The 13,435-nt window shown below is 40.0% G+C and overlaps 1 protein-coding gene across 1 annotated transcript in view; it reads right to left on the reverse strand.

Moving 5' to 3' along the window:
• The window catches only part of LOC135210759 (enoyl-[acyl-carrier-protein] reductase, mitochondrial-like), a 96,115-nt gene that overhangs the window by 1,854 nt on the left and 80,826 nt on the right, over positions 1-13,435 (reverse strand). The window contains exon 5 of the mRNA XM_064243607.1: positions 11,137-11,272. Coding sequence (XP_064099677.1) covers positions 11,137-11,272 — 136 coding nt within the window. The remainder of the gene's footprint in view (positions 1-11,136; positions 11,273-13,435) is intronic.

Genomic DNA, 13,435 nt, shown 5'->3' on the forward strand with positions numbered 1-13,435 from the left:
TGACCAAATCTGAGACGTCATTCCCATCCTAGAGACATTGAACATGAGAGCTTGCCAGCACCAATCGATTGTTGATATACATCAGGAGACTAACTCTGAATGAACATGCCCTAGTCAAAGCTAGGGTGGGAAGTCATGTGAATACTTGGGGGAAGGTTGGAAGATCACAACAGGGGCCAAAGAACTTCGTTGACATCTCTCAAATATATTGCAAAACTTGTTAGTATGCATGGTCAATGGCTAAGACCAACCCCAGTATGTATTGTACAGAGGGTGACTTGAAAGAGAGGATCGGAACTAACTAGTCTTGAACATCTGACACCATAACTTCCAACAACTCCAGTTGACATTATAACTGAGTCATAGAGAGAGGGCAAGGGAACCAGAGATGGAGAGGCAATGGATGATCTGTGGAAAGAAGAGATGACGCCCATACAGGTCCCAGAGAACGCTTTTATTCACATGGCCTTGAAAAGTACTGCTTCAAGAGAAGTGGCGCTGATTACATTTGAGTTAACTCTTCTCTGAAGGAAGTGGTCCAAATAATGCAAGGGTGGCCAAAGCTGCCCTTAGATGTGGCATTGTCTCCCCTAGGGCCACTGGTCTGTCTTCTTCGCTGCCATGGCCTCAATCTTCATCCTATGAAGAGCACCTGTAAAAAGAAGACCAGCAGGTGCATGCTCTCAGTAGGAGGTATGACCTGGGAAAACAAGGCCGTGGCTTACAGCAAAAGATGAAGGTGAAGGCTCGACTAATACTGCACATCCAACGACGAATGCAGGGAAGAGTGAAGTAGCTCTTGAAGGTACAATATACTACTATGACACACACCATGAACTGAAGTCTACGGCTGTCCCTCTGATGGTGATGTCTTCCTTACAGTATGTACAGGCATTCCCCGGGTTACGACGGGGGTTCCGTTCTTGAGACGCGTCGTAAGCTGGAACATCGTCAAAAATCCTAAGAAAACGTTACTTTTAATGCTTTGGGTGCATTGAAAACTATGTAAACTGCATTTTTATGGCATTTTTCATTAAAAAAAAACCTTCAAATATTGATTATTTTGCATTTTTGGTGTCATATTTCAACTCCCAGATGAGCGCTGTAGGCGTCATAACCCTGAAGCATGCGTCGTAACCCTGGAACATGCGTCGTAACCCTGGAAATAACGTCTATTGACAAGCGTCGTAACCTCGGAACGTTGTAAGCCAACACTGTCGTAACCCGGGACTGACTGTGTACTGTGTATCTCAGGGTAGAGGCCTACCAAATGTCTCTTGAAAGGACAAGGAAGATGATGGAGAGACTGCGAAACAGCGTAGATAATTAAGGATGTGAAGGCGGCGATTAAAAATTTCATCATGAATAGCTGACCTGGGACTTCCCATCATCCAGAGCAGGAACAAGAGGAGGAGAGGGGGAGGGGGCATAGGCAGGACTCACTCCCTACCCCAAGAAAGAGCAAGAACCATAGAAAGTTGTCTCGTAGACAACTTGCCATAGCCGGTAAACTGTCTAAGGGTCCTGCAAACATCAGCCTCAGCACAGCTTCCTCTTTGCACCAGGGGGGGGGAGGGGGTTCCATGCTCAAAGGGAAGCACTGGCTCTTGTACAATGGCTTATGACACCACAGCACTGTAGCAATAGAACTCACCTGTCTCCTCAAGCCTCTCAAGCTCTATGACATCTGAAAGACTCCATCATTACAACATTCCAAGTACGTAATTGTGTAGTCGACATATAAACCCTGCTTGTTTCAGATAGAAAACACTTGAGAACAAACAGAGAAGAGATGTAGAACAATGATGTTTGATCAAACGAGGCAGTCCTTCTCCAATGAATGCAAGATAGGAAAAAGATATAACAGAATAAAAAAAACAAACACCAAGGCTAACACAAGAGCTAGGTTCTCATCATATCAAAGTAAAACAAGTTAGAATATCAAAGAGAAAGGCTCATATGGGCTAAAACAAATTGATAACAACCATGCAGCATAAGTATAGGAAAACTATGCAGAAAGAGAGTGAATAAAACAATATGTGAACAGAGTAGAACAAGTTGTAAGACTGCAGTATTTCCAAAAATATCTGAAAACAATTATCCTAAAATACGAAAAGAATTAAGGAGAATGAAGTTGAACGGCAGGCAGCAGAAGAGACAAGTCTGTCTCAGGCTGTGGCCGAGAGGAAAACTGAATGTGTATTGGCTGGATGGCAGAGCTTCAACTACCGACAACCACCTTGTTTTTAGTTACAACTACAGTGGTACCTCGAGATACGAAAGGCTCAACTTACGAAAAACACGAGATACGAAAGCAAATACGAAAATTTTTGCGGCTCTACATACAAAAATTGTTCAAGATACGAAAGGTTGTTGCTGTAAAGTCAGAGATTCGCCCGGACCACCGATAACAATTTTAAAACTCGCGCGCCGTCAACTGAGTAGACTCGCCACCATCCTCCCGCTCTCCCATTGGTTCCTGATGCTAGTCACTGCCATGAGATCCTTCTCTCCTATTGGTCAGCATCCATCCCAAGATGCATCTACGTAGCGGTGTGCTTCTTCGTCCACTTCATGGCATCATCGGTATCATACGAACGTGGTATTCGTTCGTTCTAACGATTTCGTTTATTAAGGTAAATTAGATAGCGATTTTGTTGTAGTATACTTTATCGTGTTGCGTGAAAACTTTACTACATACGTATAAGTACTACATAACATAATTACGTACAGTATATACGTAGTCACGGAAAGAAGAGGATGCTCTCTTTGGAGACGAAGATGGAGATCATTAAAAAATATAAAGCTGGTATGCGATTAAGTGTGATCGCCAAGGAATACGGCTGAAATCCGTCGACAATAGGTACCATTCTTAAGCAAGATGTCATCAAAGCAGCTACACCTTCCTAGGGCGTCACTATTTTGTCCAGCAAAAGGACCCACGTGCACGATGAAATGGAAAGCCGAAGACAGCAATCTGCCACAAGGCCAGCGCTATTTTCGGAGATTTGATTGCCCAGGCCGAAGACGATGGAGGAGAAGGGACATCAACGCCAAACCCAGAGTTCAAGGCTTCGCATAGGTGGTTAGAAAAATTCTGTAAATGGACTGGCATCCATTTGGTGGTGTGGCATGGGGAGGTGGCCAGCTCGGACACGAAAGCGGCCGAAGCCTTTATTAACCCTTAAACGCCGAAGTGGTATTTTAAAAATCGTCTCCCGTATGCCGGCAGGGTTTGGGAGTGAGCACCGAAGCGGAAAAATTTTTTTTTTTTTTGTAAATCACAGCATGCTTAGTTTTCAAGATTAAGAGTTCATTTTTGGCTCCTTTTTTGTCACTGCCTAAAGTTTACTATGCAACCATCAGAAATGAAAAAAAATATCATATTATTAGGATATATGACAGCGCAAAAAAAATTTTCATATATAATTGTATACAAATAGCGCTGTGAGCAAAACGGTTGAAGCCGAGTTAATTTTTTGTTGTTGTATTGTACACTAAATTGCGATCACTTTGATATATAACGATCAAAGCAACACAGAGAAAATATTGTCACAAAATGATGCACAAATTCGTAATGTGCGGACATAAAAAAAATGTTATTCAAAAACTCACCATAAATCGAAATATTGTTCCAGAGACTTCCAATTTGTTTCAAAATGAAGATAAATGATTGAATATTACTAGACTGTAAGAGTTTCAGCTTAAAATTGCATTTTTCAACCATTTCAGTCGAGTTAAAGTTGACTGAACGTAAAATTTTTTTTATTTATCGTTATTTATATGCAAATATTTCAAAAATGAGAAAAGCTACGACCTTCAATTATTTTTAGTCGTATTCTACATGAAATTGTGCACATTTTCATATAAAAATATAAAAAACTATAAAACGGCTAATATGAAACTGAGCAAATATTACAAGAATGCGAAGTAAGCATTTTGGAGATTTGCGGCGGAGAATCCGCGCACGGAGGGAAGGAAAAAGTTTTCTTAAAAAATTAACCATAAAACAAAATATTGTGCTAGAAACTTTAAATTTCTTTCAAAATGAAGATAAATGATTAAATATTACTAGACTGTAAGAGTTTTAGCTTACAATTGCGTTTTTCAACCATTTCAGTAAAGTCAAATTTGACCAAACATGTTTTTTTCTATTTATCGTGATTTATATGCAAATATTTCAAAAATAAGAAAAGCTACGACCTTCAATTATTTTTTGTAGTATTTTACATGAAATTGCACACATTTTCATATATACAACTCTATGAAATGGTTAATATAAAACGGAGCAAATATTACAAGAATGCGACGTACGCATTTCGGAGATTTGCGGCGGAGGGAAGGAAAATGTTTTTCTAAAAAATTCACCATAAATCGAAATATTGTGCTAGAGACTTCAAATTTATTTCAAAATTAAGATAAATGATTGATTATTACTAGACTCTAAGAGTTTTAGTTTACAATTGCGTTTTTCGACCATTTCGGTTGAGTCAAAGTTGACCGAACATCGATTTTCTTCTATTTATCGTGATTTATATGCAATATTCCAAAAATGAAAAAAGTTACGACCATGAATTATGTTTTGTTGTAATCTACATGAAATTGCACACATTTTCATACATACAACTCTATGAAGCGGAGCAAATATTACGAGAATGCGATGTAAGCATTTCGGAGATTTGCGGCGGAGAATCCGTGCGCGGAGGGAAGGAAAAAGCTTTTAAAAAAATTTACCATAAATCGAAATATTGTGCTAGACTTCGTATTTGTTTCAAAATGAAGATGAAATGATTGAAATATGATATATATATACTATATATTCATATAATATCTCTATATATATATATATATATATATATATATATATATATTAATAATATATACTATATATGATATATATATATAGTATTATATATATATATATATATATATATATATATATATATATATATATATATATATCATAATATATATATATATATATATATATCTATATATATATCATATACTATCTATATATATATATATATACTGATATATATATATTATATATATATAGATAGAATATATAGTATATATATAGTATCATATACAATATATTCTATGGATATATATATATAGATATATATATTTATTATATATATATATATATATATTATATATTTTTTTTTATATATACTAAAGGAATGCAGGTGAAACTTTTCTTTTTGCATAAAATGAAATTACAAATAAAATACATCAATACATACAGATAGTATATAAAAACTTGTAACAAATATAAAACTAAATATAAAATAAATGCAGAATACTCACTCGTAATCCTGACTCTTCGTACTATGTATTCTTGTTTTCTCCCTCCTCCATTGAAGAGTCTTGCCTTTTTTCCTCTCGACATGACGGGGTACAGGTGGAGGAGAGAGACGCGCGCCCTTACTGCTGATGGGCCGCCACCCTTCGGTGGCCCACTGCGCCCTCCACTGTCGGTATGTCAGGCACACTCCAATATACGACCGCATTGTGGTACTTGCTATCACACTCCCTGAACCTGCAAAGAACTATTTTGCAGGTGCGACAGAAGAACCGGGTGTCGCTCCTTCTGCCATTCATATGGCACACCCGGCACCGTTTCTGACTGTGCCCTTGTAGGAGCTCCAGTGTGTGATCCCCTGGCTGCAGCCGACACACAGGGTCCGCTATCCGACGAGAAGTCATCTGAGCGAGGACGGGATCATCAAGGGCGTCGGCAGCAGGGGCGGTGGCAGCAGCAGTGGTAGGAGCAGGATGACCGAAGTTGGCCCTCCTAACATCTGCCCTTTCCTCTAGGGGCAGATCTGCATCTCGGGGCAGTGGGGCAGTGATGGAAGGCCACTCGTCGGGATTAGAGTTGATGAGGGCATTCCCGGCTACCTCGAGAAACTGGATGTGGGACAACCTCCGGACTTAGAGGATGTAGGCATTCTGGAGGGCCAACTGAAGAATGTATTTGAGGAGCTTCTGTGTCCACCTCCTGGTTCTCCAGGCGAAGGGATAATACTGGATGAGTCGATCAAAGAGATCAACTCCTCCCATGTGCCTATTGTAGTGCCCAATGACCGTAGGCCGCTCGACACAAAACTCCTCATACATAACCCGGCCCTGCCGACGTGTCTTCTTACGCTGGACGATCTCCTCTTGGATGGGTTCATGACTCCTCGTAATCATGGGGACGAGTCGGACCCCCTTCCATCAGATGACGAAGACAGCTCCCTTCCGCCGCCACTCTGTCTCTCCTCTTGCCAGATATTGCGGCTGGCTAGCGAACCTCTTGAGGACATTCGGGGCCCCACGCACCAACCGAAGGGTACCACTGACGTGCACACCTGCTTCACACAGTTCCTGGGCCATGGATACCGAGTTATAATAATTATCCTTAAACAGGTGGTATCCCTGGTTGCAGAAACGATCCACAAGACTGAACACAGTGTCACGCAGCGTGGAGAAGACCCCGGAATACACAGAGAAGTCCACGACGTATCCAGTGTGAGACTCCGTAATAAAAAAAAAGTTTCACTCCATATTTCTTTGGCTTCTTGGGGTTATGCACTTTAATGCTAAGACGTCCTTTCTAAGGCATCACCCCCTCATCCAAAGAAAGGTTCTTGCTAGGAACCACGAGAATTTTGCAACATTCACGAATGTACTCCAACACCGGGCGGACTAAGATGAGGCGATCAGGGTTATTCCGGGGTATGGCCCTTCGGTTGAAGGCGTTGAAATACCTGTCCAACGCCAGGAAACTATCACAGGGCATAACGCTGGGCACATTGGGCGTACTTAAAAAAAAATTCCGCCTCCAATATTGCCTGACGTCGGCAGTAGGCATCATACCAAAAAAAATGTGGACCCCCAAAAAATGCGCCATGTCGGTGAGGTTGCAGCCCCGCCAGCGATACGACAATGTAGTCCGTAGTTTGTCACGGCAGTACCGAGCATAGTCCGCCGTCTCTGCTACCAGGTATTCCAGCAATTCCCGTGTAAGGAACGGCTGAATGAACCCCAGAGCAGTGAGAGGAACAGGTACAGTGAGTCCAAGTGCTGCTGTGAATAGGTGCATGTTAGGTGGGGTGGGGTTCTCTGACCAACGCTCGTCGCTCTCGGACAACCGACCTTCACCTTGGCTGGCGCGACGCTCCGACCTTCTACGTGCCCGTGCATGCGCACATGCTCGGGCACGGTTTCGCACTCGAAACCCCCTCACTGGCCCATCTCCCTCACTTAGGCCCTCGCTTTCTGTGTCGTCATCGGCGACAAAACTAGACAATGTTATCTCCTCCTCCTCAGATTCCCCCTCATACGCACTAAAACCACTAAATTCGAGCTCACTTTCGGGATGTAACCCTCGAACGGACATTGGGGGCAAATATTCATCATCACTAACATCGGGAGTGATGTCCTTGTCACTAGATGACCAACCACCATCAAAATGAGGACTTGCGACATGCTACTGATCGAGCTCTAATAAGTAAACGTCAATACTGATCGAGCTCTAATAAGTAAACGTCAATGTCCTTTGATTCGAGGCCTCCCAAATGCCTATGAATGCCCTTAAGGACACCCCAATGCTTCCTAGGGATTACTAAAGGCACACGAGACACACGTTGTGGTCCATGAACACTTTCGTCCACACGAGGCCGCACGGAATGGCGTTGAGGCGCGAGGACATCTTGGGTACTTGGTCCCTCACCAGCATCCAAGTCCAAAATACGTCTCACACGATTCCTCCCGAGGGGTAAAACGCGTCTTTCGCACTCCATGTGACGTTGAGACATCTCTACGTACGTCTTGTACCACCACAAATACTCAAACTATAGCAAAAGTTCAGCAAAACACGACTGCGGCAAAAGATCGCTCTCGGACGACACGTCACTGATGCTGGCTGATGTGAGAAGGAGGCATTTTGCGCATGTGCCTAGTAGGCCTATAACTATTTTTCCGCAAATTTAAAAAAAAAACTTTTTTTCGTCGACGTACCATACGTCCAATCGGCATACGACAGACAATTTTAGTCGATGTTTAATACATCCAATCAGCGTTAAAGGGTTAAGTCGTTCGATGAGATGACGACCAAGGAAGGCTACAGTTCTCAGCAAGTCTTAAACTGTGATGAGACTAGCCTTTTTTGGAAAAATTGCCTCGTCGGATGTACATCACGCAGGAAGAGAAGCTACCCGGGCATAAGCCTATGAAAGACAGGCTTACGCTCGCACTTTGTTCGAACGCCAGTGGGGATTGCAAGGTGAAGCCCCTACTAGTCTATCATTCTGAGACTCCTCGAGCCTTCAAGGCCCACAAAGTGATGTAGAGGGCTAATGCGAAAGCCTGGGTAACGAGGCTTTTGTTCACCGAGTGGGTAAATCTGTGTTTCGGCCCGACAGTGAAGAAATTCTTGGAAGAGAAGCGCCTCCCTCTTGAAATGTCTGCTGGTGTTGGACATTGCCCCTGCTCACCCTCCTGGCCTCGAGGAAGATATCCTAGTGGAGTATTCCTTCATCAAGGTTCTTTATCTTCCTCCTAACACCACCCGTCTCCTCCAACCCATGTACCAGCAAGTGATTTCGAACTTCAAGAAGCTGTATACGAAACATCTTTTCAAGAGATGTTTCGACATCACTGATACCACAAACCTCACCTTGCGTGAATTTTGGAAGAAGCATTTCGATATCGTAATATGCATCTGACTCATTGACCAAGCTTGGCAGGAGGTATCGAGGCGAACCTTGAATTCCTCGTGGAGGAAACTCTGGCCTGATGCCGTATCCGCCCGAGACTTCAAGGGATTCGATGTGGGCAAAGTTGGTGCTGCAGATTCAGGAACAGTTGACGATCCTGAACTGTTTCGCAACCAGATCTTGATGAGATCGTTAGATTAATTGTTTGATTGTGTATTATATCTGGCGTCACAACATCTGGGTAATTGACACCGAAATAAATTAAATAGAAAAAATTCAATTTTTGATAAATTTCATGAAAAAATATCTATAAATATATAAAAATTTTGTTCATATATATAACTTCTTACATAGACAATCTATGTATAATTTAAATTAGGTTAAGGAGGCCCGCCTCCCTCATAAAAATATATAACTGCTTAATGTTACAATCCTTTCCAAGAATTGTAGCTAGGATAAAATTACCTACTCTGTCACGACCCCAAGACAGGAACCTATGTCTCAAATTCCCAAGTCTGGGACATTCAACCAGCAAATGTCTCACAGTCAAGGGCACAGTACAGTTCTCGCAAAACGGAGGATTTTCACGAGACATCAAGAACTCATGGGCGAGTCTTGTATGTCCAATCCTCAATCTGCACAACATCGTTTCTTGTCTCCTTGGCATATACGGATATGACCACGGAGACACTGATGACGTGATACTACGCATTTTTTGGTTATTTAAAATATCCTCCCACTGGGACTGCCAACATTTTTTAATTCTCTGACCTACTAGAGGATACAAATCCCGATATGGTAGTAGGCATCTTGTGGGCTCTGGGGAGCTGACCGCAGACTTAGCAAGTTGGTCAGTCCATGGGGCTGGTCGTCGACAAGGATGACATCAATGACCTTCTCGAGGAGCACCAAGAGGAGCTTACGACGGATGACCTGAAGGAGTTGGAGGCCATGCAACATAACGTCGTTCAAGAGGAGTTCTCTAGCAGCGGCGAGGAAGAGGACGACTCTATGACAACAGCAGAAATTAAGGATGCTTTTCTTAAGGTGCAATCATTCGTAGAAAAGACACACCCCGCAAAGGCTTACACAGGTCGTATGCTTCCACAGTTCGATGACGTTTGCCCGAGTCGTTTCAGGAACATCGTTAAAAGCAGGCAGAAGCAATCTTCCTTGGATAGTTATTTTATAAAGAGGCCTTTAGTAGGAGTAGTAAGCAAAAAGGAAGAACAAAGTGATACTACTACAAAAAAACAGAAAGTTGGAAGTGGTGAGGAAGTTGAAATTTTGTATAAAAAAAAAAAAAAAAAAAATTTAAAATAAAGACAAAAAAATTTTAATTTTAAAAATAAAAAGACAAAAAAATTTTAATTTTAAGTTTTTTGTCAAGTTAAGTGTTACAGTTTTATTAATGTGTTTCGTAAAGTTTAGTTTATGTTTTCCTTACATTTTTTTGTGTTTCGTAAAGTTAAGTGTACGTACATATCTGCCGTTTGTCCTCCTCCTCTGTCACCACTTTCGGAGATAGCCTCACTGGAAAGGTAAGCTTCCACATTTTACTACATACGTACGTATGTACGTACAGTATTTCTTGTATACCATGTCCACTAATACACTTTATTTATAGGTACTATGTAGTACATATTAGCAGTATGTATTAAGTTAGGTATTGAATGGTCCAAATTGTTGTGGTATTTCATTGTTTATAGGTCAATTTAGCTTTATTATGAAATTTACTGGGGTGTTTTTGGAGGGCTTGGAACGGATTAGCCATTTTACATGTAAAATGCGGTTCAAGATACGAAAAGCTCATGATACGAAGGCCGCCTCGGAACAGATTAATTTCGTATATTGAGGTACCACTGTACTGATAACCACCTTGTTTTTAGTTAAACGGCCAGTTCCAGCTTGTGCCGAAAGTAAACCCATGTGTAAAGACCTGAGGTTTGTATATGTGTAGGAAAAAATGTTGATTGTGACCTGCAGGATCTCTTGGGAGATAGAGGATTAGGATATTTATCAGAACTAAATGCTCTAATAAACACAAAATCCTTAAAATGAACACAAAATGAAGAAAAAAAAAGAAAGACCTTGTAAAAGTCAAAATACCAAAAACAAGTAATACTATAACCTACTTGCATAAAACCAAATACAGTATGGACAATTAACGAAACCCAATCACACAATGTGAAGAGGTGTAACAAACCAAATTAATAAAATTCATAATAAGAGGAAGTTAGAATGCAGTTGCAGTAATAAGTCCAAGTATTTAATATTCAAAATATACATCCTAATATATGTAGTTGGACAGGTCAGGACAAGATAAAAAAAAAAAAAATTTTTACTTGTTTAGATGCCAGTTACAATTTATAATTAGTTATCCAAAAATTTGTTCAGTATTTTAAGAATACAAAAAGGATGATCTTACTTGTCTTGACATTCCACCATATGTCACCATAACCCCCTTCGATGCCAATTGCCTTAAAACTTCAGTGCCACTTCGTCCACTTACACAATTAAGGGCAAGGGTTGGCTTGGGTAAAGCACTAACTTCTTCGCTTTTCCTGTAATATTTTAAGTACATAAAATATTTAAAATATCAAACTATATTTCATAAGAAGGAAATTTCTAGAATGTGTAACATATGAGTAATATTTGTTTCGTAAAACAAGTAGGTATACTAAAAATCTCATATTATCGCTGCTTAACCCTTAAACGCCGAATGGACATATTAAACGTCGAGTCAAAATGTCTCCCGTATGCCGAATGGACGTACCATACGTCGACTCAAAAGTTTTTTTTAAAATTCGCGGAAAAATACTTATAGGCCTACCAGCCGAAAACTTTTGAATCACGCACCTTGGGGGATGCTAGGAGTTCACGGATCAAGGCGGTGTTTTGTTTACAATCGTTACGCAGGTGCGCAAAGCGCGAATTTCTTTCTTATCGCACTAAAAAGTATCAGTGACATCTCAAAAATTATTTCGTCACTTTGACATAATTTTTGCAGTTTTAAATTATCCGTTACATGAAGTATTATATATGAAAATGTGTGCAATTTCATGTAAAATACAACAAAAAAATACTCATGATTGTAGCTTTTATCAGTTTTGAAATATTTTCATATAAATAACGATAAGTGCCAAAATTTCAACCTTCGGTCAACTTGACTACCGAAATGGTCGAAAAACGCAATTGTAAGCTAAAACTATATTCTAGTAATATTCAATCATTTGCCTTCATTTTGCAACAAATTGGATGTCTCTAGCACAATATTTCGATTTATGGTGAATTTATGAAAAAACTTTTTCCTTACGTCCGCGCGGTAACTCTTCCGATAAATTTTTTTCGTGCGATTGCCCTAATGTTTGCACCATTTTAAATTTGCCTTAACATAAAGTTTTATATATGGAAATGTGCGCAATTTCATGCACAATACAACTAAAAACAACCCATGGTTGTAGCTTTTATCAGTTTTGAAATATTTTCATATAAATAACGATAAGTGCAAAAATTTCAACCTTCGGTCAACTTTGACTCTACCAAAATGGTCGAAAAACGCAATTGTAAGCTAAAACACTTATATTCTAGTAATATTCAATCATTTACCTTCATTTTGCAACGAATTGGAAGTCTCTATCACAATATTTCGATTTATGGTGAATTTATGAAAAAAAAAATTTTTTCCTTACGTCCATACGGTAACTGTACCGAAAAAAATCAGAAATTTTTTCTTGCGATTGTCGAAATGTTTGCACCATTTAAAATTAGCCGTTACATAAAGTTTTATATATGAAAATGTGCACAATTTCATTTAGAATAAAACAAAAATTGATTGAAGGTTGTAGCATTTATTTTTTTAGAAATATTTGCATATAAATCACGATAAATAGAAAAAAAACCACGTTCGGTCAACTTTGACTCTACCGAAATAGTAAAAAAACGCAATTGTAAGCTAAAACTCTTTCAATCTAGTAATATACAGTCATTTATCTTTATTTTGAAACAAATTCGAAGTGCCTAGCACAATATGATATTGTTATGATACAATAAAGTTTGTTCATACTTACCTGGCAGAAATATATATAGCTGTATTTTCTGAAGTCCGACAGAATTTAAAAAAACTTCCGACACACGCAGTGGTCGGCCAGGTGGTTAGTCCCATTCCCGCCGCTGGGAGGCGGGTATCAGGAACCATTCCCATTTTTCTATTCATAATTTTTTTTTTTATTTCCACTGTCCCCTGAGGGGAGGTGGGTGGGTACTTGATATACTATATATCTGCCAGGTAAGTATGAACAAACTTATTGTATCATAACAATGATATTGTTATGTTACAATAAAGTTTCATACCATACTACCTGCAGATATATACATAGCTAAGACTCCGTCGTCCCCGACAGAAATTCAAATTTCGCGCCACTCGCTACAGGTAGGTCAGGTGATCTACCGGCTGCCTGGGCGGCAGGACTAGGAACCATCTCCGTTTTCTATCATTTTCTCTCTTCCACCTGTCTCCTGCGGGGAGGCTGGGTGGGCCTTAATTGTTATATATCTGCCAGGTAAGTATGTATGAAACTTTATTGTAACATAACAATATCATTTTCATACAATCAACTTACCTGTCAGATATATACATAGCTGATTGGCACCCTTCGGTGGAGGGTAAGAGAACAGCTACTATATGGAATAGACAGGTAAACAACATATGTTGTAGGTATAAAATA

This window comes from Macrobrachium nipponense, chromosome 4 (assembly GCF_015104395.2).
Source record: "Macrobrachium nipponense isolate FS-2020 chromosome 4, ASM1510439v2, whole genome shotgun sequence".
Lineage (NCBI taxonomy): Eukaryota > Metazoa > Arthropoda > Malacostraca > Decapoda > Palaemonidae > Macrobrachium > Macrobrachium nipponense.